Source organism: Bombus vosnesenskii, unplaced genomic scaffold, assembly GCF_011952255.1.
Source record: "Bombus vosnesenskii isolate JDL3184/JDL3185 unplaced genomic scaffold, Bvos_JDL3184-5_v1.1 scf7180000013316, whole genome shotgun sequence".
Lineage (NCBI taxonomy): Eukaryota > Metazoa > Arthropoda > Insecta > Hymenoptera > Apidae > Bombus > Bombus vosnesenskii.
In genome coordinates this window covers 738,244-762,490 of record NW_022882962.1, presented here as the reverse complement: position 1 = coordinate 762,490, position 24,247 = coordinate 738,244, and the positions used below count along the sequence as shown (strand labels likewise).

Sequence of the window (24,247 nt, the reverse complement as noted above, 5' to 3'; positions counted from 1 at the left end):
ATATGTCATAATATATTAACACGTTGACCGCCACGACATTCGTATTCGGGTGTCAGCAAAGTTTCTGGTCAGGTCACGTAACCCGTATTCGGGTGTCGCTTATTTGACTACTTGCGAAGGATTGTCGTAGGTATTTGAAAAGATATTCCATAATAATAAATTGTTAATTAATAATTAATTGTAATAATAGTTGAATTGTTATAAAATAAAAATACGAAAATGGTTTATTAAAAAAATTATTTAGAATGTAAAACTTTAAAGCATTCTATACATAGCTGAGGTTGGTCGGGACAATTTGGACAATAAGTTGTTGTTTTCTTCAAATTCTTTTGTGCCTTTGTTCGGTCTATTCGACGTCTTTTATTTGCATAACATAGTTTGCATGCGCGTCTAATGCTTCTTCCAGAATCATTTTTCCGAACGGCGATATTATGCTGACTCCGTCGAAGACAAGGATTTTTTGTATTTTCAGGCAACCCTAATAATTTTGCAACTAATAATTGTCTAAATATTCTAATATTTATATTTTTTCTTGTTGCAATTTTGTAATCCTTCAAAGCGTTTACAACAGAAATTCCCAGAAAGAATTGAATGCCAAGTTTTCTGTACCATTTGATTCCTTTTCTAATTGTGGTGGCATAAGAAACCATTTGGTCGGAATAATCTATACCACATTTTCTTTCATTATATTCAACAACAGCTAGTGGTTTTAATGTTGCAAACAAATGAAACGAAAGATCATTCTTGAGACCACCACTTGAGCGATTCGCATTACTAAAATATCGATGGAAGCACCTAGCAGAGAACGCTTGTTACTGCTGCACGCGTTGCCTGACAGAGATTTCTTTGAAAACACGCGTGGCAGTCAACGTTTAATCTGAATATTTATAGTCATAAATCTATAGCTTTTTGTGTATATATATACATATATGTAATATTATATATATTTTTATATTATATTACAATATATTTAATATATAATATATATTACGTATTATATAATAATATATAATATTATAATATATTTAAATACACATTTTATATATAGCTTTTATTTATTTATTTATTCTTTTTTAAACACATATACAAAACTGCAATTTTAAATTCATATTCACAAATATCTCTCATAATCGAACTCTCAAAGTTTTCAACTTTATTTTCGACTTGTGCTTAATTATGTATTATATTCCTCTGGTGAAATATATAGTATATAATTTTTAAAATAAACATAAAAAATCTCTTCTCTTTTTAATTTTTAAGAATACAAGACATTTACTTACTTATTCATTTAATATGCATGTGGTACCTAGCATTATTTTTTAATATAGTGTCACAGAAACAAACTTCTTTTAAATATTATAACCACTTATCACGTTTGTTTCTTTTGCGATGTCGTAAACTTCGCAGAAGAATCAGTTTTTCTCAAATCTTTTAACAATTCAGTTTTCACCTCTTCTAAATCAAATTCTGAAATAAATTTCTGTTTTAATATATACGCGGTTGTCTTGTTATAATCTTTACTGTTTTTATCAACATATATGTCTTTAAAATCTTTCTTTTGGAACATTGTGTGATTACTTTTTTTGATAAAATATGGTTTGTAGTTCTTAGTTATATCTGCTGTTACTGCATCAGATACTCCATCTGACTGATGAGTATGACTTTCAGATCTGTTGGTAGTTTTCAAATTAGGTATAATTGATTGTTGTAAATGCAATAATTGGGTATTGGTAACTTCACAATCAATTTGCATCATAGTTATATGATTTGCTGGTGTTGAAAACGTTTCTAAAACAAATATTAGATCCATCTAATAAAATAATAGTTCTTCATTTTATGCTATATACACATATGTAGTTTAAATAGAAAACATTTATACCATTCATAGGAAGTGCAGGGAGAACTAACGACATCCTTGGTCTGCCTGTGCTATTTTTGCTTGAAGCTGGCAAAAGCAAATGTTCTCCACTAAACCAAACTACATAAAAGGTATCGTCTCTCCTTCCTAAAGCTTCGAACAAAGAAGCATGTTCTTTTATTATTGGAGAAAAAACTTCCACTGCGTTCGATATCGATGAGTCAGTTGTCTTTCGAAGTATCTCAGATTTACTTTTTTCTGCTAAGTTACGTTTACGTTTAGTTTTAGTTTGCATTGCATGCGGAGGCGAAGATAGAAACTCTCCTATAAGCTTCGCATCCAATTTTGCTTTTTTCAACGTAGTCCAATTATCTTGATCAGACTTTCCACCGATCCAGCGCCTCAATTCATAATCTAAACGGATTGATTCACTGTGATTAATATGCATTGGACACATAGGTTGTGGTATCGATATATTTTTACGAAACCCATCTTCATCTTCTTCTTGAGTTTGATCTCTAGATGTCCAGAGTAGTGTTCTTCCATGTCTTGCATATTGTGCGCTAATTGGAACGTCATTAGATAATATATCCAACTGATTATTTTGCGAAAATATATCCCTACAAGAAATTTTCACTTTAGAAGCCATTTTTTCTAATCTATGAATCTGAACTAATTACAGATGATCTGCAATACAGAACAAACAAATAGAGAAGAATAAACGAATAATAAATTTATTATAAGCTTACTTGAAACCATTAACGTTTAACGATACCATAACAACCATTCCTAAAAGAATAGCAACATTCCTTTTACTCGCATTTAGACTTATACTTTTAAATTTATTACTAGCACTTGCATGTTCCAAGGATGAAAGCTTCTGCTTTAAGTTTATATTTTCCTGATGTAAACATAATTTTAGTACAATCAGTAACTAACACATTACTCCAACATATATTTCTATTTCATGTAATTTTTACCATTTTTAGTTGCTTATTTTCTTGCTGCAACTCATAAATCTGTTTTTCTAATGAAGATACATACTCCTTCTTCTTTTTCCGCGATAGACAAGCTGACTCTCTATTTTTTATCATCCTTTGCTGCCTTTTCAATGCTTTTATTTCACATTCTTGCCGCCCAGCAAAGTTAATATCTTGCATTTCATTCTTTATAACAATTGGAGTATAATTTGAATTCTCTGTTTTAATTACTATTGGCCTACATGTATCCAAATCATTTTTTACAATTATAGGAGTACATCCAGCTGTGTCATTCTTAAGAATCAAAGGTGTATCAATCATATTTATTGTTTGATCTTTTCCTGACGTATATATGCTAGGGATATTATTCATTACTTTCACATGATTATCTTGTGGTAGTTGAATTGAATTTGTTTCTGTTTTTATTTGCACCGATGGGAGCTGTACTGACGTTTGAGTTTTCTTTATTGCATTAGTTGATGTAAAATGAGTACTGAAAGGATATGATATATAATTTTGCTTAATTTGTTGACTAAGTGCAACAAAATTTTGCGTATTCAAAAATATAGCATTCTGAGGTTGGTCTGTAAAGTATTAAGTATATAAAAATATAAAATTCGTAATTCAAAAGTAGATATTATAAAAGTAAAATTTATCAAAGCACAGGTTATCACTTTACCATCAGTAACAAGTTGGATATTATCTTTTGGTTGAACTCGAACACGTTTAGTAGAATTTACTTTAGAAAGGGTAAATTTTGATTCTTTGGTATCTTGAAGTTTAAATGGCATAAATTTTACTTGTTTTGCAATAGCTGTGTTTGAAATCAGTTGTGGAGATATAGGTGGTGAAACATTTTGTGGAGGAGAGATGGGTGGTGTTTCCAGACTTGTCTATAACAAATCAACAGGTAAAATATATAAATATTGGGTCTAACATAATTAACTTTTGCAATAAAACATTGTAACTATACCTTAAAATCACAAATGGAAGAAATAGAATTTGTTTCAACTAGTGAATCTAGTCTATTAGACTCGCATTGGCTTGAAGCAGGAGACAAAGGCAATTGAATATAAGGACTTGCAGGTTCCAATTTAATTTCCATTTTCACATCATTATCTACATCTGTAACTGCAGTTGATATTTGTTAATTGTTGAATGATATTAGCTTATTAGAGAAGAAAAAGATATATGAGATACCTGAAGATTGTTGTTGAACATTTAAATCAGAATTTTTTAAATTAGTACATTGCTCCCCTATGTATATATCTTCTATAATCTGATTATCAATACCATCATCTTGGGTATTAATTGATGAATCATCAATACCACTATCTATCTTTAGAGGTATTTCAGTTTCAAAGAACAAAGGAATGCCTAATTCAGAACTTAAAGACTGAAATAAATCGTCTGAAAGAAGGGAACAATCAGAGTCTGTAAAAATATAATCTTTAATTATTAAATATATTTCATTTTCTATCAACAAGAGAAACAAATATAATATTCCTTGTTCATGAATTTTAATCAATAAACTCGTTATTTATTAAAAACTTTAATAAAAAAGATAAAATGTAATAACTATTTACTATACTATATACTATATATAACTGTAACAAAAAAAGTGAATGAAACATCATTTTTAAAAAATAACACGCACCCATGACTTCAAAATCCGGAAACGTTTGTTGAATCTCAGATTCTATACTATCATTCCACTGTAAATCTTTATTTATCAACATAGTTCATTAAATATCGAACTTTCTTTTGCTTGAATGAATATATTATTAACCTATAAAATCACTATTAATTAAACAGACATCAAAGCACTTTAATATTAAATAATATGAAATTGTCTTATTTTGCCGGCATTGAACTACATAAACAACATGCACTAAATAGTTGTTAAGTATAATTTCAATTCATAACAACACATTTCAGTTTCAATTTAATTTTATTTTAATTATCATAGCCTTTAATGCTATGATAACAATAATGATGTACTCGATGTCAATATAGTGTAAACTTAATTATTCCAACGTATTTATATACGAACGATATCGCCATTGATATTGTCAACGTGTTTAACTTTCAATGCAAGATGGCACTAATATCGTTAAAATAACAGTTCTTTATGATTGCGATTGTTAGGTTAGATGCATAAATCTATTGCGTGTTTTGACTACGATCATGTCATAGTCTATAGACTTATACAGATTATTACTTATTAAGTTATTACAAATAGACTACGCGTTCCCGCCTCATAAGAGTCAATGAAGGGAACACAAGAGTAAAAGAGCAATATTTGGGATACCCTCTTCTCTCTCTAACGGGTGTTTTAGTAGAAGAAAAGGGGAAAAAGAGGGGAAAAGCTTGTTGCCGCGTATAATGTATAACAGATCGCCCCTCTATTCGTGTTCTTCCCACTTTTTGGACAACATGAGAGAGAACGCGATATCTCAAGTATAAATCTCTATCTTTTAATGTGATATTTACCTCATCTAGAACGCGCAGTCTATTTGTATAAGTCTACAAATTATGAATCATAACAACGGATATTTCTTACAGCCTTGCATATGCACGTTGTGCACATGGCCTTTAAGCTCATCCGACTCTTGTTTATAAACAGAATTAAGTAGTTGGCGACCGGCAACCAATATTGACGCATGCATTACCGTACAACTATAAGCGGAATTCAATGAGATAGTACCGACAGTTCTTCGCAAATATTTCGAAAACTGAGCGAGTTTGGCCTTTATATATATTGTTTAAAATATCATTTTCTACAACATATCCAAAAATCATCGGAATTTGAGGGTAATCGGCTTTTTTGGAGCTTCATACACAATTTTTTAATGAATTAAAACAATTAAAAATAGATTTAGTTTCTAATAGATGCGTCAAAATATATATATATATATATATATATATATATATATATATATATATATATATATATATATATATATATATATATATATATATATATAGGGTGGTTGGTAACTGGTGGTACCAGTTTTTTTTTTTAATTTTCCCATCGAGACATCGATCTACAGTGAGATCCGTTATAACGAGACGTGATAAGGTGCACGCGTACCGAGCGAAAATTCAAAGTCGATTTTCTCGAAAACAAAGCCTCAAACGAAAAATGCTTATTCTATATTTTCGACTTCTTTTTTCGCGTAGAATCACCCCCTTTCCGCTTGTACCGCCAGTTACCAACCACCCTGTATATATGTACTAAGTGAACTTATTTGCCAACCTAATATAAAAGTATTAAATATATGTGTACATACCTAATTTGGAAGTTGCATTTTTATTACCATTTTGTTGGCAATAATAATACATGGTTAATATTAGTCCATAATTAATATTCATTTAAACAATATTTGATAAAATTGAACAACTATTACGACGATTCGATGATTTTTAAATATGTTTGTCGGGAGCATAGTTTTGAATAACTTTTTCCTATACGTGTAACCGTTGGTCGGTCATAGTTTCCGAGTATTTGCAAAAGTTATTGATACCCCATAAAGTTGCGTCCATGACAGCATACGAATTAGTATACATTCCTGGCAGCGTTCCAGCGGCGGGTATAATAACCCACCCGAAACATGGCTCTTATCTTTTATTTACCGCATATATAAGCGAGAATTGTGCAAGCTTGAGTATAGCTTTGTACACAACTGCATATGCGAGATTATAAAAAATGTTTGGTATAATACAATTAAAAATGAATATCATCAATATATTGGGTTTGAATAATTTGGATTATACACTATAGGTAAAAGACAACACATTTTTTTATTTATATATAGTATATATATACAAAGGCATAGACATGATTATTTCATTCTTTTTTGTTTCAGCAAATGATTTCTCAATGCAATCTGTTTTTCCTTAAAAGAACGTTTCACTTTTCCTTTTATTTTATGCTTTAACATTTGGAAAGTTTTATTTTTCTTTTTTTCGCGATTTGTTTTACTACAAAGTGGATTTTGTCGCCCATCTTTATAACCAAATCTTTCTCTTCCTTCTTGTCCTTTCTGTAAAAAAGCAAAACAAAAACATATTAAACTAAAGTAAACAATAAATACATAAATTAATTTAGAAATATATTTCTTTTTATCCTCTTTTTCATTTTACCCATATTTATTTTTTTAAAGTGATATTAAATATGCTTAACAAAAATTTACTAATACAAAACAAAATATTAATATTTTATTTAATAATTATTAATGTGATTAACATGATTAATAATTGTTCATTGTTAATATGACAATAACAAAATTTGTTAATATAAAAGAATCAATGTAATTGAATTCCTTTAGTTTGCAGTGAAACATACCTTCACAGACTCAATGCGTGCTTGCTTATCATGTTTTCGCTTTTTATAAATATTTTCGATATCTGTTAATTTGACAAATTCTCCAGTTTCTTTATCATTAGGGTGAGCTCTTTTTAAACCACGCTTGGCGTACGTTATTTGTTGTTTTACTAATGCCGCATCTATTTTCATGAAGTCTTCATCGGTCAATAATCGTTCGTTCGATACCAAAGTTGCCTTTTCTCTTTTCTCTGCAGTGATTATCTCGTTTTTTTTCACCCTTGAATCTTCTTGTGTTTTTAGTTTTAATCGTTTCTTTTCAAGTTTTGATAACCGACGACATTCTTTTCCTTGACTTTGATTTGTAACATTATCAATTTCTGTGTTATTTACATTAGATTTAATATCATTATTTTCACATACTTTCATTTCTGTTTCTTCATTTTCGATCTTTTCAACATCTTTGTTATTATTTTTTATGTTTTTTTTTTCTTTCTTCTTTCCCAAATTCTCTTCTTTTCCTTCTTTTTCATTGTTGTCATTATGATCATTATAATTATCATCGTCGTCGTTATCGTCGTCGCCATCGTCATCGTCATCGTCATCGTCGTCGTCATCGTCATCGTCATCGTTATCGTCGTTGTCGTCGTCATCGTCATCGTCATCATCGCAATCTCCATTATTTATAGAATCTATATCAATCCATTCATCATCACTATCCTGTAATCATAATTTTATTAATAAAGCTTCTCTTATTAAGGCTAATATTAGATAAAGATAAATAGTAAATTTACTTTCAGTATTTTCACTTACATTATTTTCAATACCAATTTTTGAAATCTCTGCGATATTATTAGCCTTATTGTCGAGCAAAACTTCAGCACCTGGTACAAAATCATTAGCTGATATTTGACCATATTTTTGAATACTTAAGGTAATGTTCGTTTCCGTAGGGCGTCCTCTATCCTTCTTATGCAACAATTCAGGTATCGAATTTCTGAATAGAGTAATCAAAGATCGTGCAGCCATCATCACACTTCGTTCTTTGTAATATTTGTATCGTGCTAAATCCTGTAGTAAATCTTCATTCATAACTAATGGACATCGCGTACATATCTCTCTAATAGCATTCAACCTGTATTTAAAATAAGTTTACATTAGATAAAATGATAAAACGTTTTGGAAACATAAATATATACATATATATATGAGTCATAAATGTCCCATTTTAATCTCCCCAGGCAAATATTTCAAAAGATATGAGAAATATAAAAAAAATGTTTAAAACGAAAGTTGTAGCATATTGAGGGAGACATATTTTGCTGTAACGTATTTGATCTTGTTTGACATTGAAAACTCTTTTAGAGGTCAACCGAGTTTTTAAATTGGAACCTATATTTTTAAGTGCATTATCTTATAGCTGACATCAGGATGTTTTCCAAATACTACCTAAATATATATTTTACACAAACCATTACAGAAATATGATTCCTCAAATTCGATATTGCATTGCGATATATATGCATCTCGAAGAGGTTGCACGATTTGGAGGCTGGATATTCTACATCATGTTGGTTCTAAAAAGAGATTCAATTTAAAAATTCGAGGTTGATCTCTGAAAGATTTTTCAGTGTCATTACAAGGTCAAATACGTGATAGCACAATCTATCCCCCTCAATATGTTACAATTCAGTTTGAAACATTTTTTTATATTTCTCATCTTTTGAGATATTTTCCTGGGGAGATTAAAATGGGACACACTATATATACCCTATAGCCATAACATCAGCTGAATTTCGTTCTGTGACAAAATTGTTTGCTAATGTCTTCAGAATTGGTTCCAATACATCAGGTGGTACAAGTTCATGAGAGGCTTGAGCGATAAATTGTAAAAGTTTTGTTACTTCTAAAATAGTTAAAAATAATACATCATTATAGTTTATTTTCTTGTAACAATAATTTTCTAATAATAAAATGACTACCTCTTTGATGTGGTTGCAAAAATCTTTGTAGATAAGGATAAAAATTTAATAAAAATAGATTGTGCAAACCAATAAGCCTTGAAATTACATCTAAAGCTAATAATTTAATTTCAAATCTGTCATTATTTTTTTCCAACTGTTTAAATAATTTTTCTGCAAAACCTTGTGGGTCATGAATTAAATGTAATGCTGAGAAATTAAATCTCGGTGCTTTTGTTGCTTTCTTCTTAGACTTCTAGAACATTTAAAATTTACATATATATTAATATTATTTGCAAACTGTATTCTGGTATCTATTAACTATTAGTGACTTACTGCTAACAGTTGCTTCGCTTTTGCTAACTGTTTCTCGCGTTTCTTTGTTTTTTTATTTACTCTATTAGCCATTATAATTTCTTTAATATTTGGTTCGCTATCGCTGTCGCTCTCCTCATTTTCCTGTTCTTCTATACCTGTGCCCAGAAAGAATTTCAAGCAAGCAACCATAACTTTGGTTGCCTTAACAAAGCATCCTGTTGCCAGAACATTTACAGTTTTCGCATCATTCCAAATATTTTTATTATATAATTCTATCATGATGTCTGTTGACATTTTTGCACTTCTGACATTAGAGTCTTTTAACATTGAAAACATAAAGTTTTGTAAAGTTGTATTAATTTTTGCATTCTTTTGTTTAGCGTTCACATTCTTGATATCAGCAATAATGTGTGTTTGAAGAAATTGCCTTAAATTTTTATCTTGACATCTTAGAAGTTCAAAAAATAAACTCAGAAGTACAGTAGGTTCCAGAAGAGATTTGTTACGTAGTTGAATCAGAGCTTTACAAAATGTCTATAAAAAAGGTATACACTTTATAAAAAAGAGAAACTCAGTTTAAACTTTATTTAATATTGTTTTTAGTGCTTCACACTTACTAATCGCATGTCATTATCAAGTACAGTATTATATGTTTGCAGTACATCAATGATTTCTTGAGGAAATGATTCTAATATATTTGGGTAACAATGGGCCACCTACATTGAAACAAAAGAATTACATAATGAAATTCTAATTTAAGTAAAATAATAACAACTTATGTACAATATGTAAAATTTATACATACGTATTTTGTGATATAAGATAATAAGTATAAGATAATAATTTGTGCTATAAGTTATCTATTTGTGAGAAGAAAATAATATGTTTATAAATTTTAATGTTTTATTTCTCATGAAGAATTAATCAAGAAATACAAAATTAAAATAAATAAATTTGTGTAATAGTTAGGTGGTTTTAGTTAACGCATTCTTGGTCTAACATAAATTATACAAATAATTTTGTACATTAAATCCAACAGTTTTAGCTATGACAAGAATAAAATCATATGATACGCAACACTTGAGTTTTGGTTCATTCAAATTATAATTTCCTACAACTGATAGTAAACCAAGTTGACACATAGATGGAATCTGTGAAAGTAGGTTAGCATTTATATCAACTTTTTCATTAAGAATTGCACAAAAAATAGCAATCATTCTAGATACTGGAAAATTGTAAGGTCCACAAAAAGCATTTAACATTATCTTTTTTTTATCAGTAATTCTCTTTTTCCTCTTGAATTTTTGTTTCATAAATATATATTTATCTTCTTTTGCAGGATTATATGAGGCCAAATATGATGCAATTAACATATACTTTGCATAATATGGTAATTCAAAACTTAATGCCAATCTCATTGTTGATTCAATATCTTTAGATAATTGATTATCTGTTGTAAAATCTTCAGAGGAAACTCGTAGATAAATGACTTCTAAATTTGCTTTAAAAGTAGCAGAAATATTTCTCCATAACAAAGCAGTATCATTTTTTTTAGACTGATCAAGTTTAATAGGTTCTATATATTTAGAAAAGTTTATTTTTGCCATGTAACGAAGTTCATTAAGATCTCGACAGAATCTAAAAAATACAGAAAGAAATAAATTTAAATAATTTTTGTAAAATGCATCTTCATAATCACATGGCATACTTAAAAGTAAAATTTCAATTAATTCATTTTTTGTATATTGTGGAAAGTGAATTTTAAATGGTTCATGTATACCAATCTTGACACGAAACTTTTCCCACACTACATCAGTTATAAATATTACACAAACATTGACATTTGATAATTCTCTGAGCTTTAAAAATGTAGGTAATAAACCAATATCAATATCTCGTAATTTATCACACTTATCGAGTACTATTATAATCGGCCGAGTATCATTCATAGAAATTTCTTTAAGATTTATTATAAAGTCAACAAAATTGTCACATTTGTGTTGCACTTGATTGCTAGTTGGAAAATTATTAAAACATAGTGACAAATCACCCAGGATATACTCAAATATATGTCTATTGGCTACATGTTCTATACAATTAATAGTAGCTACATTGTATTTTAAGTAAGAGAGCATATTTTGCACTACTAAGGATTTTCCAGTAGCTACATGACCATAGACAAATATGCTATGTGGCATTGGTTCATCAGAATAACCAATTAAAGAATACAGTTGCATTATAACTTTTTTGCGACATATGATCTTTCCATCTAAATATTCCAAATATTTCTCCATAATTACAATCTTTAAAGTTTTCTTACTAATAAGCAATTTGTAATAATATTACAATAAACAAATTATTTCCTTCATATACTTTGTTAATTATACCTGCAAAAAAAAAAAGCATTTTTCTAATATTTGAGACTATTACAGCATAAAGATCATGAGACAAATGTATACTTATTAGAATTATGAAGTATAGTCTTCCAAACTATTATTAAAGTTACCTGTGCCAAAAAGATGACTACTTCATCAAGGCTTTTATTAAACTTATTTGGTGCTAAACGAAAGACTTCTAAAATTGATTTGTAATGCTGATGTTGCTGAAGGAACTGTAAAAAGATTAGAAACCATATTAAATACATTAAATAAAAATATTGCATTGAAGACTTACTTCTTCCTTGTAAGATTCTGGATCACGTTTAATAAGATTTTGCAATTGCGGAAGATTTTCTGGTAACTGATTATTGTGTCTCACCATTTTTTCACCTAAATTCATACATAAAAATAAATTTATACACATATAGATTATAAATTATAATTATTATATATAAATTAATAAATTACTTATAACAATATATATATTTGATACAAATAGATAACCCGTACAACATATTAAATAATAATAATTTTGCAAGTTTATTTAATTTTCAATAACAAGAAGATATAATCGAATATATTATAATTTTTTTCTCCGATTGAACTTTACTACGATCATAGAATTTAATAGTATTACCTAATATTACCTAATATTTACACGTGTTTCCTATATAAACCATGATTAACCAATTTGAATATTGTCAAACAAATTTATTTCCAGATAGAATTGTAACTTTTATGACAGATAAAATACAAGTCTTGCACAAAATAGAAAGAAGGATTATCTTAAGAAGCAATAATAAAAAGTTCAAGATAGAATATATTTACCATTTGAATTTTCTAATGAAACCGTCAATCTAAGCCAAAGAGTAACCTTACTTTTCGCCTGTATATACTATATATTTTATTATGGTAGGTACCTTGACGCGATCTTTGAGAAAATGGAAAAGATTTTACCGCAATTTTTTGCAATTGGTTAATAATACCGACAAAACCGACAATTATTTATTCGAATACATTATAAATATAGAAAAAGCAAAAAAGAATTCATCATTAATAACTATTTATAACTATATATGTATAGATAGATGTTTCAATATTTATATATAGTTTACGTGCGAGTATATTGTGTATATTAAATGGCATACACACATTAATAGTCAATTTTATTGATAAATTTTAACTACCGATAAACTCAGATCAATCCATAGCTCCACTTCATTTCTTTCATAAATATTTGTGATTAATAATATATATATATATTTTTAAATTTGTGCAAAAAACGACAAATAAACGTCAGTAAGAATCATGAGTAATATACATATAATCACTACGGAAATGGACGAAGAAATATCCGCAGATGAGGAAGAAATTCTTGTATATGTAGAATTTGAAGGGCTTGTTGATGGTAATGTGTTTAGTGAAAAAGAATTACGATTGGATATGATCGGTATAGATACGGAACATCCTATAATGCAAATTAATGGAAAGGTAATTATAAAAAATATATATATAAATAAGTAAAAAAGATCAATATTTTACAGATTTTGTATTATATTTTTGTTTTTAACAATTTCAGTTTTATGAGGGTTCCTATGAAGATGTTGTTGGTACTTATATGTTTTTTATAAAAAATGATAATCCCATGATAGATGACCCTGTCTTTGATGCTGCTCCAAATTTTCAATATTTTGCTAAAACCAGAAAATGTCTAAAAATGCAAAGAATCTTTACAAAATCTAGAACAGAAGTTCTAGGTGATTCTGAAAATAATGAGTGTATTCCAAATCCAAATACACTTAAACAAGCAGGAATACCTTTTCAATATCAAGAAGAAGGTACCAAAAATAGCAGCAGCTCAATTTATTTAATATTGCATATCGTTATTACAATTTTTTCTGTTTTTATAGCTCTTTTGTTTTGGAAGACTCTGCGAGATAATAGGTTAAATGCATTACATTCATATTTAGAAAAACAACGAATCAGACAAGAAAAAAAATCTCAAGGTATAATATTAGAGTCTGAGTCTGATGAGGATAATCCATTTGCTATATATAACCATAAGGATGAAGTCTCTAATTTTAATAAGTCTATTCATGTTGATGCAAAGAAGGAATTAAGTTACTGTGATAATCAAATTGATTCAAAATGTATGTATCCTAACGAAATTAATGATCAAACTTCAAACACCACTGAAGACAATTGTTATGAAAATCGAAAGAAACATAAAATTTCATTAGAATCTGAATCTTCAGTCTCAAAAAATGATAATCATTGTTTAATGAGATCTGTAAAAGGTTATAAGACTAAGCTAGCTCGAAACAAACAACTAAGTGTGAGTCGAAATAGACAAAGCAAAGAATTCAAAACGAAACGTATCTTATTAGAAAAACATATGGATGATGATGAAGTGTCAAGTTTGAAAGATACATCTGATAAGTCTAATATTGCTAAAAGTTTTAATTCATTAGAAATTAATGAAAATGAAAATACAGAAGGAAATAACAGATGTGAGATCATATCAAATGATTAAATAAATCCATAAAATGTCAAAATTATAAAAGAACTTAAATGAGAAGGAAAGATGAAAGAAATTTCACAATAATTAAAATAGTTGCAAAAGAACATTTCCAATCGCATGCAACAATAAATTAACAGGAATGTACATAAAGTTATTGCGAATATGTCTATAAATTAAATAATATACAATAACGTAGTTAATATCACTGATATTCATTCAAATGAATAACATTTATTTATTTCTTAATCTATATTGCTTAATTCTACTTTTCTAACTTAATCTAAAATTAATATAGTGGTACTTCTATACTATACTTATTTATCAAAACATAACAAAGTAAGAAGATATTTCTAAACAATATGTTTCAACAAAATATTATCAGTTTCTATTATTATATACCAAATAGAGTGTACTTTATTTAAATTAATTTTCAAATACTGAATTACTTTTTAACATTACATTGTATTATATTAGTCAATCAATTAATATATATGAAGAAATCAAATTTTTCAATGCTGGAGACTCGTATTTCTGATTTAGATATGTATAATTCACTATTCATAAATACATAAATACAATTTATTTTTTTACCATTCCAAATCACTAGGAAGTTCATCAGGATAGTCTCCTGTCAAACAGGCAGTACAATGACCAATATAACTACTTTCACGGTTATCCATACCAAATCTTACGGCTTTTACAAGTCCGTCCACTGAAAGGTATGTTAAACTATCAGCTCCAACATGTTTTGCTAATTTCACATTATCCAATTTATTAGCAATTAATTCTTCTCTTGTTGGTATGTTAATTCCCATATAACAAGGGTATTTTAATGGAGGGGAAGCAATTCTAATATGAACCTGTAAAAAAAAGAAAGATTTATATATTATTTGTTTTTTCATAAATTTCAAACTAATTACAATACTGGTGGTACAATAACGTGGATACCAAATTTAAACAAAATATTAAAAAGAGGATTTACTTCTTTCGCTCCTGCATCGCGAAGTAACTTAATAATAGGTCCAATAGTATTTCCTCTAACAATCGAATCATCTATAAGAATTAATTTTTTTCCTTTTACATTTTCTGATAAAGCTCCAAATTTTTTTGCCACGCCAAGTTGTCTAAGTCGTGTACTGGGCTGAATAAACGTTCGACCAACGTATCTATTCTTGCACAACACTTCCGCAAAAGATATTTGAGACTGTAAATTAGTAATACATATATGCAGTTATATGTTTTATATTATTGTTAATTGTAATTATAAAATCCTTATAAATTAATAATTCTACCTCTCTGGCATAACCATGTGCTGCTGCAGTTCCAGATTCGGGTACTGAACTAACTATATCTGCTTCTACTGGAGATTCTAAAGCAAGTTCTCGTCCACATTGCATGCGAACAGAATAAACCATTTGTCCTATTATGAGAAATAAAACAAATTACTTACTATAATTATATATTCTAAAATTTTTGTTATGTTACGTACTTTCATTTTATTATATTGTGATAGATTACCTTCAAAAATACTGTCGCTACGTGCGAAATAAACGTATTCAAAGATGCAAAATGCCTGAGGCTTTTTGTGTGGTCTATCAACAATGTCTATAGTTTTAATACCTTCGCGCGTTAATTCTACAATTTCTCCAGGAAATACTTCACGTACGTATCGTGCTCCAATACTTAAAAAGCCACATGATTCGGACGAAATAACCCAACCTTCAGCTTCATCATCATCATCTGATTCATCCCCTATCATATAAGAAGATTTTGTTAATTCCGATTAATCATTGACAAGATAATTTATTTCATTCATAGTAATAGAAAGAGATTTATCTAATGTGATATATTATAAAATTCTGACATTCTATTATAAAGTTTTTATTATAATTGACGATATAAAATTACCTAAATTACCAATTGGTACAATTTTTCCAAGACATAATGGACGATTTCCATATGGATCTCTAACACCATATATCTTATCTCTTTGCATAATTACTAATGAATATGATAATGGTGCTAATTGCATGAGGTGTTTTATACGTGCTGGCCAATCTGGGCCATTAACTTCACCTTCAGGAGGATTCAAACAAAGTGCTTGTGTTATTAATTCAGAATCTGAGAGAGTCGATAAACCAACTCCACGTCCTAATACCTAACAGTAAATCAAAAATTATCAGAAACAAATATTAAATTAATATGAAAATATTTCTTGTATATTTTCTACAGATAGAAATACCATTTTTCTTAATGATTCTGTATTCACTAGCTCTCCATTGTGTGCAACTGCTAATGCTCCATGTGCAGTATGAACTACAAATGGTTGACAATTAACTTCTTCACTAGCTGCGCTTGTACTATATCTAGTATGACCAATTCCAAGATTTCCACTGAGTTTTTTCATGTTTTCATCATTGAAAATGTTATTAATCATACCCATACCCTTGTGGACATGAAAAGATTTTGAACATACACCTTCACTTGTAACAATGCCTGCACTTTCTTGACCTCTATGTTGTAATGCCACTAAACCTAAATAAATATTAATGATACTTATTATATAATATTTTCTAAAGAAATATATCATAGTAAATGCATTTATAAATTTACCTAAACAAATCACTTGAGCAACGTCAATTTGTGATGGCCAGTCACCTGCAGCAATGCATCCAAAAACTCCACATTCATGTGTGAGGCCAGTCATTGTTTGACCTCTCATTTGTTTTTTAGTGCACAGTACTTTATCTCTTTTACTTTCTTGAGGTACTATTTCAGTGCAAGAATCTGCTTGCATATTACAAGATATTTTAATCATAATCTGGAAGACATTAATTTATCAGATAAAATATGAAATGAAGAATACTCTTAAGATATATTACTTTATCATACTATCCCATAAATTGAAACTTACATTTTTAAGTATAATAAAAGATCAATTTAAGATTGAAACTTCAAGAAGTTAAGGTAATATACTATATAATATTATGCAATAATGAAAAGAAAACAGTTTTCTTATATTGTAAAGCATAGCAGACCCTTGAGATTTCTTAGGAATTATCAATAATGACCCTATATAAACTATTGACCCCTAATAAACAGATAGAATTCTTCTTTCAATGTTATTACTACATTTTTTAATATATTTGCTTAATCTGTATTTCGCAACTGATTTCATCATTACATCCCTGATTCTATACATACTGATATTGGTATATGTAGAAAATATTTACAAGTTAATCTTGCCACTTGCTGCAATATTGTAAAATATATTAGTAAATAATTATTTTTTAAAAGTAAGTTTTTTCTTCAATTTATAATATACAGATTTTACTATCCAAAACTTAATATATTCTTCTTTTATAATACACATACGCGTACGTGCATGTTTGTGTGCATGTATATAAATCATTGGAACAATAACGTATTCAATATGAAAAAATTATGAACGATAATAATTTTACCAATTTATTCAATATTCAATCAATTAAAGAAATTAAGTTTGTAATTCTATTACAATTGCAATCTTTTTATCAGAGACTGTACCTACTTGTTGAATATGATCCTTGACGCTGTAATAACAAATGTAAAAAATAAATTACATCTAAATTTTTTTCATATTATTTTTCTTATGGCTAAATTTATTTTATTGTGTTACTTTAATGGATTATCATTGGATTCGATCGCTCTATCAAAACATTTTCATTCAAGTATACAAATTTGAAACTATGTATTCATACATACCACGTGCGTCAGAAGTTTGAGCCTTCGGGTCTGTCAGCTTGAAAGAGATTCACATGAGATGTTTCTCGACTAGCTTTAGAAATACGAATGAATATGCTGGTCAATGGAAATTTGTTTTTGACTGGAGGGGTTAGCTTCTTTAGTTATTATCTTACTTTTAAACTCTTTGACTGCTTGCTTACATTTATTAAAATATCGGATGTAACTTGCTAAAGTTTTATAAAAGATCGATTATAATCTGCCGTTTAATCAATATATCTACGCGTACATCAAATATAGCTAAGTGATTATTATTTTTTAATTTGCCATTATAAATGATTTTATAGTTATTTCAATTTCTTTTTGATATAAATTAAACTTTCAGTAATCAAATCATAGAAATCCAAGCTTATATAATGATAATAATATATTATAGCATCATGTTGTTTATAAGAACTTTCTTTTTCATGATCGAGCTGTTTATGATTGATTATAATCTTATTATGACTTTTTAGTATATCAATTTATATTTGTGACACGAGATATGTCATTTCTAAAGAACTTTTAAAACTAATTTATATGTTTAAAATAAGCATGTATTAGTGTTACGTACCCCTATAGCACTCGATAATTTTATCAGTTTTTAAAATGGCAAAATTTATTCAAATTCCTTAGATTAATGAATTAGAGCATTTGGTTTTTTTGTGATCTCTTCAAGAATTTTTCTTCATATGATACACACAATATTCATAGATCTAACATGTAACTTATATAAAGATTATTTATAAATTTACACCAATCAAGCGAAGCATAGTTTTGAAAGAGGGGATCATTAAAGATCGTTAATCGTATGGGAATTGAGAAGTTACGAATACGAAGTATTCTCTAAGTGGATCGAAGACAGAAAACATGAAAGGTAAGTATCTACTACAAAGTGCATTATATTTAAAAGAAAAATGAGAAAAATATGATTTTAAAAAGATGAAGTGACTTTTTTTTGGTATAAACTATCTATTAGAAATATAAGTTAGAAAGTATTTTATTTTATTTTCGATATTGGAGATTTATATTCATCTTCTAGACAAGTATCTTTTATGTGTTTGTCTGTTTGAATACATAAAGGATACAAAATATATAATAAATAAAATATGCAGACATATAATTTATATTTTAAAAATGTAATCACACGTGATTATAATATTTCATTAAAGATTATTGCTGCTACTAGATATATAAATTGTCTATTTCGTTGTTTTCAACTAATTGAAAAAAAAATTACAATTAATATATTTTTTTAGTAGTATCACTTAATCTTTTAATATTCATAATATTTTAACCACAATACAAAACGATATATACGGTACGGATGTATGAAATATTATGGAATGCTTTCATAATCTATATATCCTATATATATTCTTAAATGGACAAATTTTATGTGTTCAATAATATACAAATTATTTTATCTTTATATGGCTCATTTATTTAAATATTCATATTTCTAAATCCTACAATTTAATATCATACCATATTAATTATATTGATTTTATTCAATTCATATTAAAATTGAAATGATATTATTAAATATTAAATTTTTATTAAATATATTAATTTGTTTTCTGTAAGAGGTTTCATCTCCTTCAATTGCTTATATAATATAAATAATTTTTATATCATTAGAATATAAGTGTGGAAAACTCATAATTGAAGGAAAAACCAAAAAGGTTTATGAAGTTCTAAATGATTCTACTTTATGTCTCTTACAAAGTAAGGATCGTATTACTGCTGGAGATGGTGAAAAATCTCATGATTTAAAAGGGAAAGCTGCAATTAGTACAGCTACTACAGCTAAAGTTTTTCAATTGTTAAATGAAGCTGGAATAAAAACTGCATTTATCGAAGTGGTAAATGACACTGCTTTCATTGCACAAAAATGTGAAATGGTCCCAATAGAATGGGTCACTAGAAGATTAGCTACAGGCAGTTTTTTAAAAAGGCATCAAGGTATAATAATAATTACTGTAATTACAAAGTTATATATAGATGTTTATTATTTGTGTTACTTTGTTTTAATCTTTATTGCTTAGGAGTTCCCGAAGGATATAGATTTAATCCACCATTACAAGAAACATTCTTTAAAGATGATGCCAATCATGATCCACAATGGTCAGAGGAACAAATTATTTCTATTGGTTTTAAGTTGAATGAACTTATAATAGGGAAAGATGAATTTGATATTATGCAACGTACTGCACTTGTTGTATTTGAGGTTTTAGAAAGGGCATGGGCAACTAGAGATTGTGCTCTTATTGATATGAAAATAGAATTTGGAGTGAATATAAATGGTGAAATTATGGTAGCAGATATAATTGACAGTGACTCTTGGAGACTTTGGCCATCTGGTGATAAAAGATTGATGAAAGATAAACAGGTATTTGATGCAGTTATCCTGCAAGTAAAGGTATGATATTTTTTTAACTTAATTTCATTACCTTTGCTTTGTAGGTATATAGAAATTTGAATACTGTAACTCAAGAAGATTTGGATACTGTAAAACGTAATTTTAAATGGGTAGCAGATCAACTTGACTTTCTCATTCCACCAGCTAGGAGTCTTGTTGTTATTCTAATGGGATCACCTTCTGATGAAGATCATTGTAAAAAAATAGCAGAACATGCAAAGTCTTTAGGTTTAAAGGTTCAACTTCGTGTATGCAGTGCCCATAAAGGTACTCAAGAAACATTGCGTATTCTTGCAGAATACGAAGGTACTTATGAAAAGGTACATATATTATTATCTTAAAAAATGAATGGATTATAATTTTTATATTATATTTTAGAAATTTTATAATTTATATTTTGATAAACTTATAGTTATATAAAATAAAATATCGTATAGGTTTTTAAAAATATATCAAATGATATTTTGATATTTATACGTATTTAAAAATATGTTAGAGGTATTTACACTCATTTAAATAACGAATAATAATTACAAGAATAACAGCGATAATAGTTGATTTACTGTATTAAATACAGTAAATAAAGTATCAACAATATTTGCATTCATAATAAATTGAATATCGCTCGGACGTATATTGCGAAGTCGTTTAATCACGAAAACATAATGATAAAACTACTGATATTGACGAATATGTGTTGTTTATTTTTAATTATCACAAGTTTTTCTTCTCCCTTCTAGGTGGTGTTAATAGCTGTAGCAGGGAGAAGTAATGGATTGGGTCCAGTACTCTCTGGAAACACAGCTCTGCCTGTTATTAATTGCCCACCTTTCAATAATATTAATATTTCACAAGATTTGTGGTCGTCTATTAATGTTCCATCAGGTGAATTCTCGACTGTAATTTAATCATGCTATCAGCTTTTGTTATAAGAACATTATTAAATAGAATTTACTAAATTTTCAGGGATTGGATGCACCACAGTTGCTTATCCTGAAAGTGCAGCATTATCGGCCGCTCAAATTCATGCATTACATGACCATCTGGTTTGGGCACGTCTACGAGTAAAGCAGTTGATAAATTACATTACTTTAAAGCAAGCTGATGTTAAACTAAAAAATCTTGTTATATAATATATTGTGTCAAAATTTAATATTACGATTTCACAACTTAATTTTACACATTACATTGTAAACAACTAATTAAGCAATTGTTTGTACAAGTTTATACAAATGAACGTAAGATAAATACCTTAAAGCTCTTAATTTCATTTGATGTAAACTTTCTATGATATTTATGTTACTATAAATATATATATATATATTTGTGGTATTTGGGCTATCATTTATATTTGAGTAATCAGTTCGTGAATGAATTTAATTTTACATAAATGTTTGTACTAGCCCTTTTTGTGTATACCGTGTTATTGTTTTTCTTAGTTATCCTTTATTGGTTGCAAGTATATAATATTCATTTATTCACATATAAACAAATTTACGAATAAAATAAAAATATGCATAATTTTGTATGCAGTCATCTTTTATGTATTACATACTTAATCTGAAACAAAAAACTTGAATGATTACTTTGTATCAAACATGTCAATAAAATTATATTAAATCAGTCAGTATACATATTACACGCACTTTATCATTACAAATGTTGACTCGCTAAAGCTTCAATCTTGATAATTTCTTTCGGACAGTTTTCCGTTAAATTTATTGAATCATTTTCTGTTATTAAAATATCATCTTCAATACGAACAGCTAAGCCATAAAATTCTGGTGGCGCAAATCGATTTTTATGATTAATATATATTCCTATAAATGATAAAAAGTAAAGTTATTTTAAATGTTACAAATAAATTAATGTTTCTCAAGGTATATTACCAGGTTCCACTGTGATTATCATTCCTGGTTGAAGCTTCAGACTCCTAGAAATTTTCCCAGTGTCATGTACATCCATCCCCAAATAATGGCTTACATGATGTGGGCAATAAGTGTAAACCGCAGAAAATAATTCGTTTTTATTCAAATGTTTTGGTATCAGACCACTTTCTTGTAATCTTTTGCCTAATAAAAAGCACATATCATGATATAATTGATCTAACGATGGTAATTCTTTTAGTTTATGAATTAAAATATTTTGAACATCCAGTACTATGTCATATAAAATTTTTTGTTCTTGAGTAAATGTTCCATTAATTGGCCATGTTCTGGTTACATCAGATGAATATCCATGATATTCACAACCTAATTAAAATTTTAAAGAATAAAGGTACAATAAAGAATAAAATATTTGTCATCTATAGATATGCTAACAAACCTGCATCCATCAAAACCATATCTCCATCTTTAATTATTTGATTGTTAGTAATATAATGGATAATATTGGCATTGCTACCCGCAGCAACAACTGGTGGATATGCTAAAAATTCTGCACCATTCATTCTACATTCATAATCCACAGTTGCAAACAGATGATGCTCACTCATTTTAGGTTTTGATATTTCTATAGTTTTAGATATTGCTGCTGATATAATTTCACAACTTTTTCTCATTAAATCTATTTCAGATTGTGATTTAATTAATCTGATTTTATGTATTATATTTGTTGGAGAAACAACCATTTGACCACTTGTTATTTTCATTAATTCACATAATTTATTGTGTAAATTAGGTTGTGCTACATCAACATTGTCATACCAAATAGTACTTTTTTTATTTTCATTCATAAAAGAAGTAAAAAACTGTTCGAACTCTGTTACTGGAAATGCTGCATCAACACCAAACATTTTAGGTGCTATTTCAATTCCAGTTTTAGGGCCATCCCATAGTTCAGAATGTTCATCTTGTTGTGTTAGAAATAGGGTAGTTACAAAGTTTTCATTTTTTGCTGTAATTATCAAAATACTATTGGCTTCTTGACAACCAGTAAAATACAAAAAGTCCGTATTTTGACGAAAAACATACGGAATTTTGTCAGACATGTATACTTTGGATGCAGAAGGAATAATGATAATATGTGATTTGCCTAGATTTGTGACACAAGCATATGAAATAATATTCTTTATCAGTTTGTCTCGTCTCTTTTTGAATTCACAAAGCTGAATACCAGGTACAACTTCTCCATTCTTCATTAAATGCGGATGTGTTATTGCTGTTGGTTGGCCGCATAATTGATAGGAAATATTCAATGGTTCTTTAGATTGTCGTCGAATTGAATTATTTGTAATGGTATCTAATGAATTTCCTATGTACGTTCGTTGCCCTAAAATTACAATGAATATTAATGTAAAAAGCTTTATGTTTATAACCTTGCACATGCACATTTGGAAAAATATAATCTATTATTTATCGGTACTTTTATTTTTCTTTTTCTTACCGTATTTTTTAATTTGATATATAATAGAGTTCCTCAAAGTATTAAACATGTTAATATAGTTTTAATAGGATTATTTAGATATACTAAAGATCTTTATGAAAATATTAAAAAAAATCTTAATAATCGAAACCTATAGAATCACGCCATGTTATTCAGTAGTCAATATAGAGTTGATTTGTGTAGTACTTCTGTAAATTGTATACAACATATCCATTCTGAGCTGCTACTGTGACAGGCAACAGACAACCACAATGTAACTACTCGTCTGAAGAAATTGACGATGGATTTAATGTAGTATCTACGTTGTTCTACGTTGTTTATCGTGACTTTGTATCT

The 24,247-nt window shown here is 28.2% G+C and overlaps 7 protein-coding genes across 15 annotated transcripts; 2 read left to right on the top strand and 5 right to left on the bottom strand.

Annotated features, from left to right (window-relative positions):
* Positions 1-1,045: 1,045 nt before the first annotated feature.
* On the bottom strand, positions 1,046-5,041 carry LOC117235516 (cyclic AMP-dependent transcription factor ATF-6 alpha). Of its 3 annotated transcripts, XM_033497624.1 has the most exons (9): positions 4,496-5,041; positions 4,039-4,272; positions 3,812-3,969; positions 3,518-3,731; positions 2,839-3,422; positions 2,608-2,759; positions 1,880-2,478; positions 1,579-1,788; positions 1,046-1,467 (listed from the first exon to the last, which is right to left on the bottom strand). In XM_033497624.1, the coding sequence occupies exons 1-9, from the start codon at positions 4,575-4,577 to the stop codon at positions 1,370-1,372; spliced, it is 2,331 nt and encodes a 776-aa protein (XP_033353515.1). In that variant the 5' UTR covers positions 4,578-5,041; the 3' UTR covers positions 1,046-1,369. The 3 variants fall into 3 exon arrangements, with proteins under 3 accessions (XP_033353515.1, XP_033353513.1, XP_033353514.1); XM_033497622.1 differs by having other exon boundaries at positions 1,046-1,788; XM_033497623.1 differs by having other exon boundaries at positions 1,046-1,788; positions 4,039-4,248.
* Positions 5,042-6,648: 1,607 nt separating this feature from the next.
* Positions 6,649-12,864, bottom strand: LOC117235545 (protein SDA1 homolog). 2 transcript variants are annotated; one of them, XM_033497690.1, is made up of 10 exons: positions 12,743-12,864; positions 12,118-12,212; positions 11,951-12,055; positions 10,062-10,160; positions 9,463-9,978; positions 9,148-9,382; positions 8,936-9,071; positions 7,979-8,300; positions 7,187-7,885; positions 6,684-6,884 (listed from the first exon to the last, which is right to left on the bottom strand). In XM_033497690.1, exons 2-10 carry the CDS (start codon positions 12,202-12,204, stop codon positions 6,684-6,686), a joined length of 2,400 nt encoding a protein of 799 aa, XP_033353581.1. In that variant the 5' UTR covers positions 12,205-12,212; positions 12,743-12,864. The 2 variants fall into 2 exon arrangements, with proteins under 2 accessions (XP_033353580.1, XP_033353581.1); XM_033497689.1 differs by lacking the exon at positions 12,743-12,864 and having other exon boundaries at positions 6,649-6,884.
* LOC117235553 (origin recognition complex subunit 5) lies at positions 10,334-12,055 on the bottom strand. The gene is made up of 2 exons (XM_033497706.1): positions 11,951-12,055; positions 10,334-11,831 (listed from the first exon to the last, which is right to left on the bottom strand). Exon 2 carries the CDS (start codon positions 11,736-11,738, stop codon positions 10,440-10,442), a length of 1,299 nt encoding a protein of 432 aa, XP_033353597.1. The 5' UTR covers positions 11,739-11,831; positions 11,951-12,055; the 3' UTR covers positions 10,334-10,439.
* A 4-nt stretch (positions 12,865-12,868) lies between the features above and the next one.
* Positions 12,869-14,657, top strand: LOC117235555. 2 transcript variants are annotated; one of them, XM_033497708.1, is made up of 4 exons: positions 12,869-12,906; positions 13,104-13,313; positions 13,402-13,660; positions 13,733-14,657. In XM_033497708.1, the coding sequence occupies exons 2-4, from the start codon at positions 13,131-13,133 to the stop codon at positions 14,353-14,355; spliced, it is 1,065 nt and encodes a 354-aa protein (XP_033353599.1). In that variant the 5' UTR covers positions 12,869-12,906; positions 13,104-13,130; the 3' UTR covers positions 14,356-14,657. The 2 variants fall into 2 exon arrangements, with proteins under 2 accessions (XP_033353599.1, XP_033353600.1); XM_033497709.1 differs by lacking the exon at positions 12,869-12,906 and having other exon boundaries at positions 12,915-13,313.
* A 214-nt stretch (positions 14,658-14,871) lies between these two features.
* On the bottom strand, positions 14,872-18,405 carry LOC117235551 (amidophosphoribosyltransferase-like). Of its 5 annotated transcripts, XM_033497702.1 has the most exons (9): positions 18,088-18,405; positions 17,894-17,915; positions 16,957-17,164; positions 16,586-16,878; positions 16,249-16,501; positions 15,862-16,092; positions 15,636-15,763; positions 15,326-15,547; positions 14,872-15,203 (listed from the first exon to the last, which is right to left on the bottom strand). In XM_033497702.1, exons 3-9 carry the CDS (start codon positions 17,159-17,161, stop codon positions 14,931-14,933), a joined length of 1,605 nt encoding a protein of 534 aa, XP_033353593.1. In that variant the 5' UTR covers positions 17,162-17,164; positions 17,894-17,915; positions 18,088-18,405; the 3' UTR covers positions 14,872-14,930. The 5 variants fall into 5 exon arrangements, with proteins under 5 accessions (XP_033353593.1, XP_033353591.1, XP_033353594.1 ...); XM_033497700.1 differs by lacking the exon at positions 17,894-17,915; XM_033497703.1 differs by lacking the exons at positions 17,894-17,915; positions 18,088-18,405 and adding an exon at positions 17,258-17,614.
* A 331-nt stretch (positions 18,406-18,736) lies between these two features.
* On the top strand, positions 18,737-21,792 carry LOC117235554 (multifunctional protein ADE2). The gene is made up of 6 exons (XM_033497707.1): positions 18,737-18,982; positions 19,747-20,070; positions 20,154-20,497; positions 20,572-20,847; positions 21,268-21,412; positions 21,494-21,792. Exons 1-6 carry the CDS (start codon positions 18,976-18,978, stop codon positions 21,658-21,660), a joined length of 1,263 nt encoding a protein of 420 aa, XP_033353598.1. The 5' UTR covers positions 18,737-18,975; the 3' UTR covers positions 21,661-21,792.
* On the bottom strand, positions 21,160-24,243 carry LOC117235552 (xaa-Pro aminopeptidase 3-like). Its single transcript, XM_033497704.1, has 6 exons — positions 23,912-24,243; positions 22,853-23,797; positions 22,417-22,779; positions 22,174-22,347; positions 21,779-22,087; positions 21,160-21,585 (listed from the first exon to the last, which is right to left on the bottom strand). Exons 1-4 carry the CDS (start codon positions 23,958-23,960, stop codon positions 22,181-22,183), a joined length of 1,524 nt encoding a protein of 507 aa, XP_033353595.1. The 5' UTR covers positions 23,961-24,243; the 3' UTR covers positions 21,160-21,585; positions 21,779-22,087; positions 22,174-22,180.
* Positions 24,244-24,247: the final 4 nt, after the last annotated feature.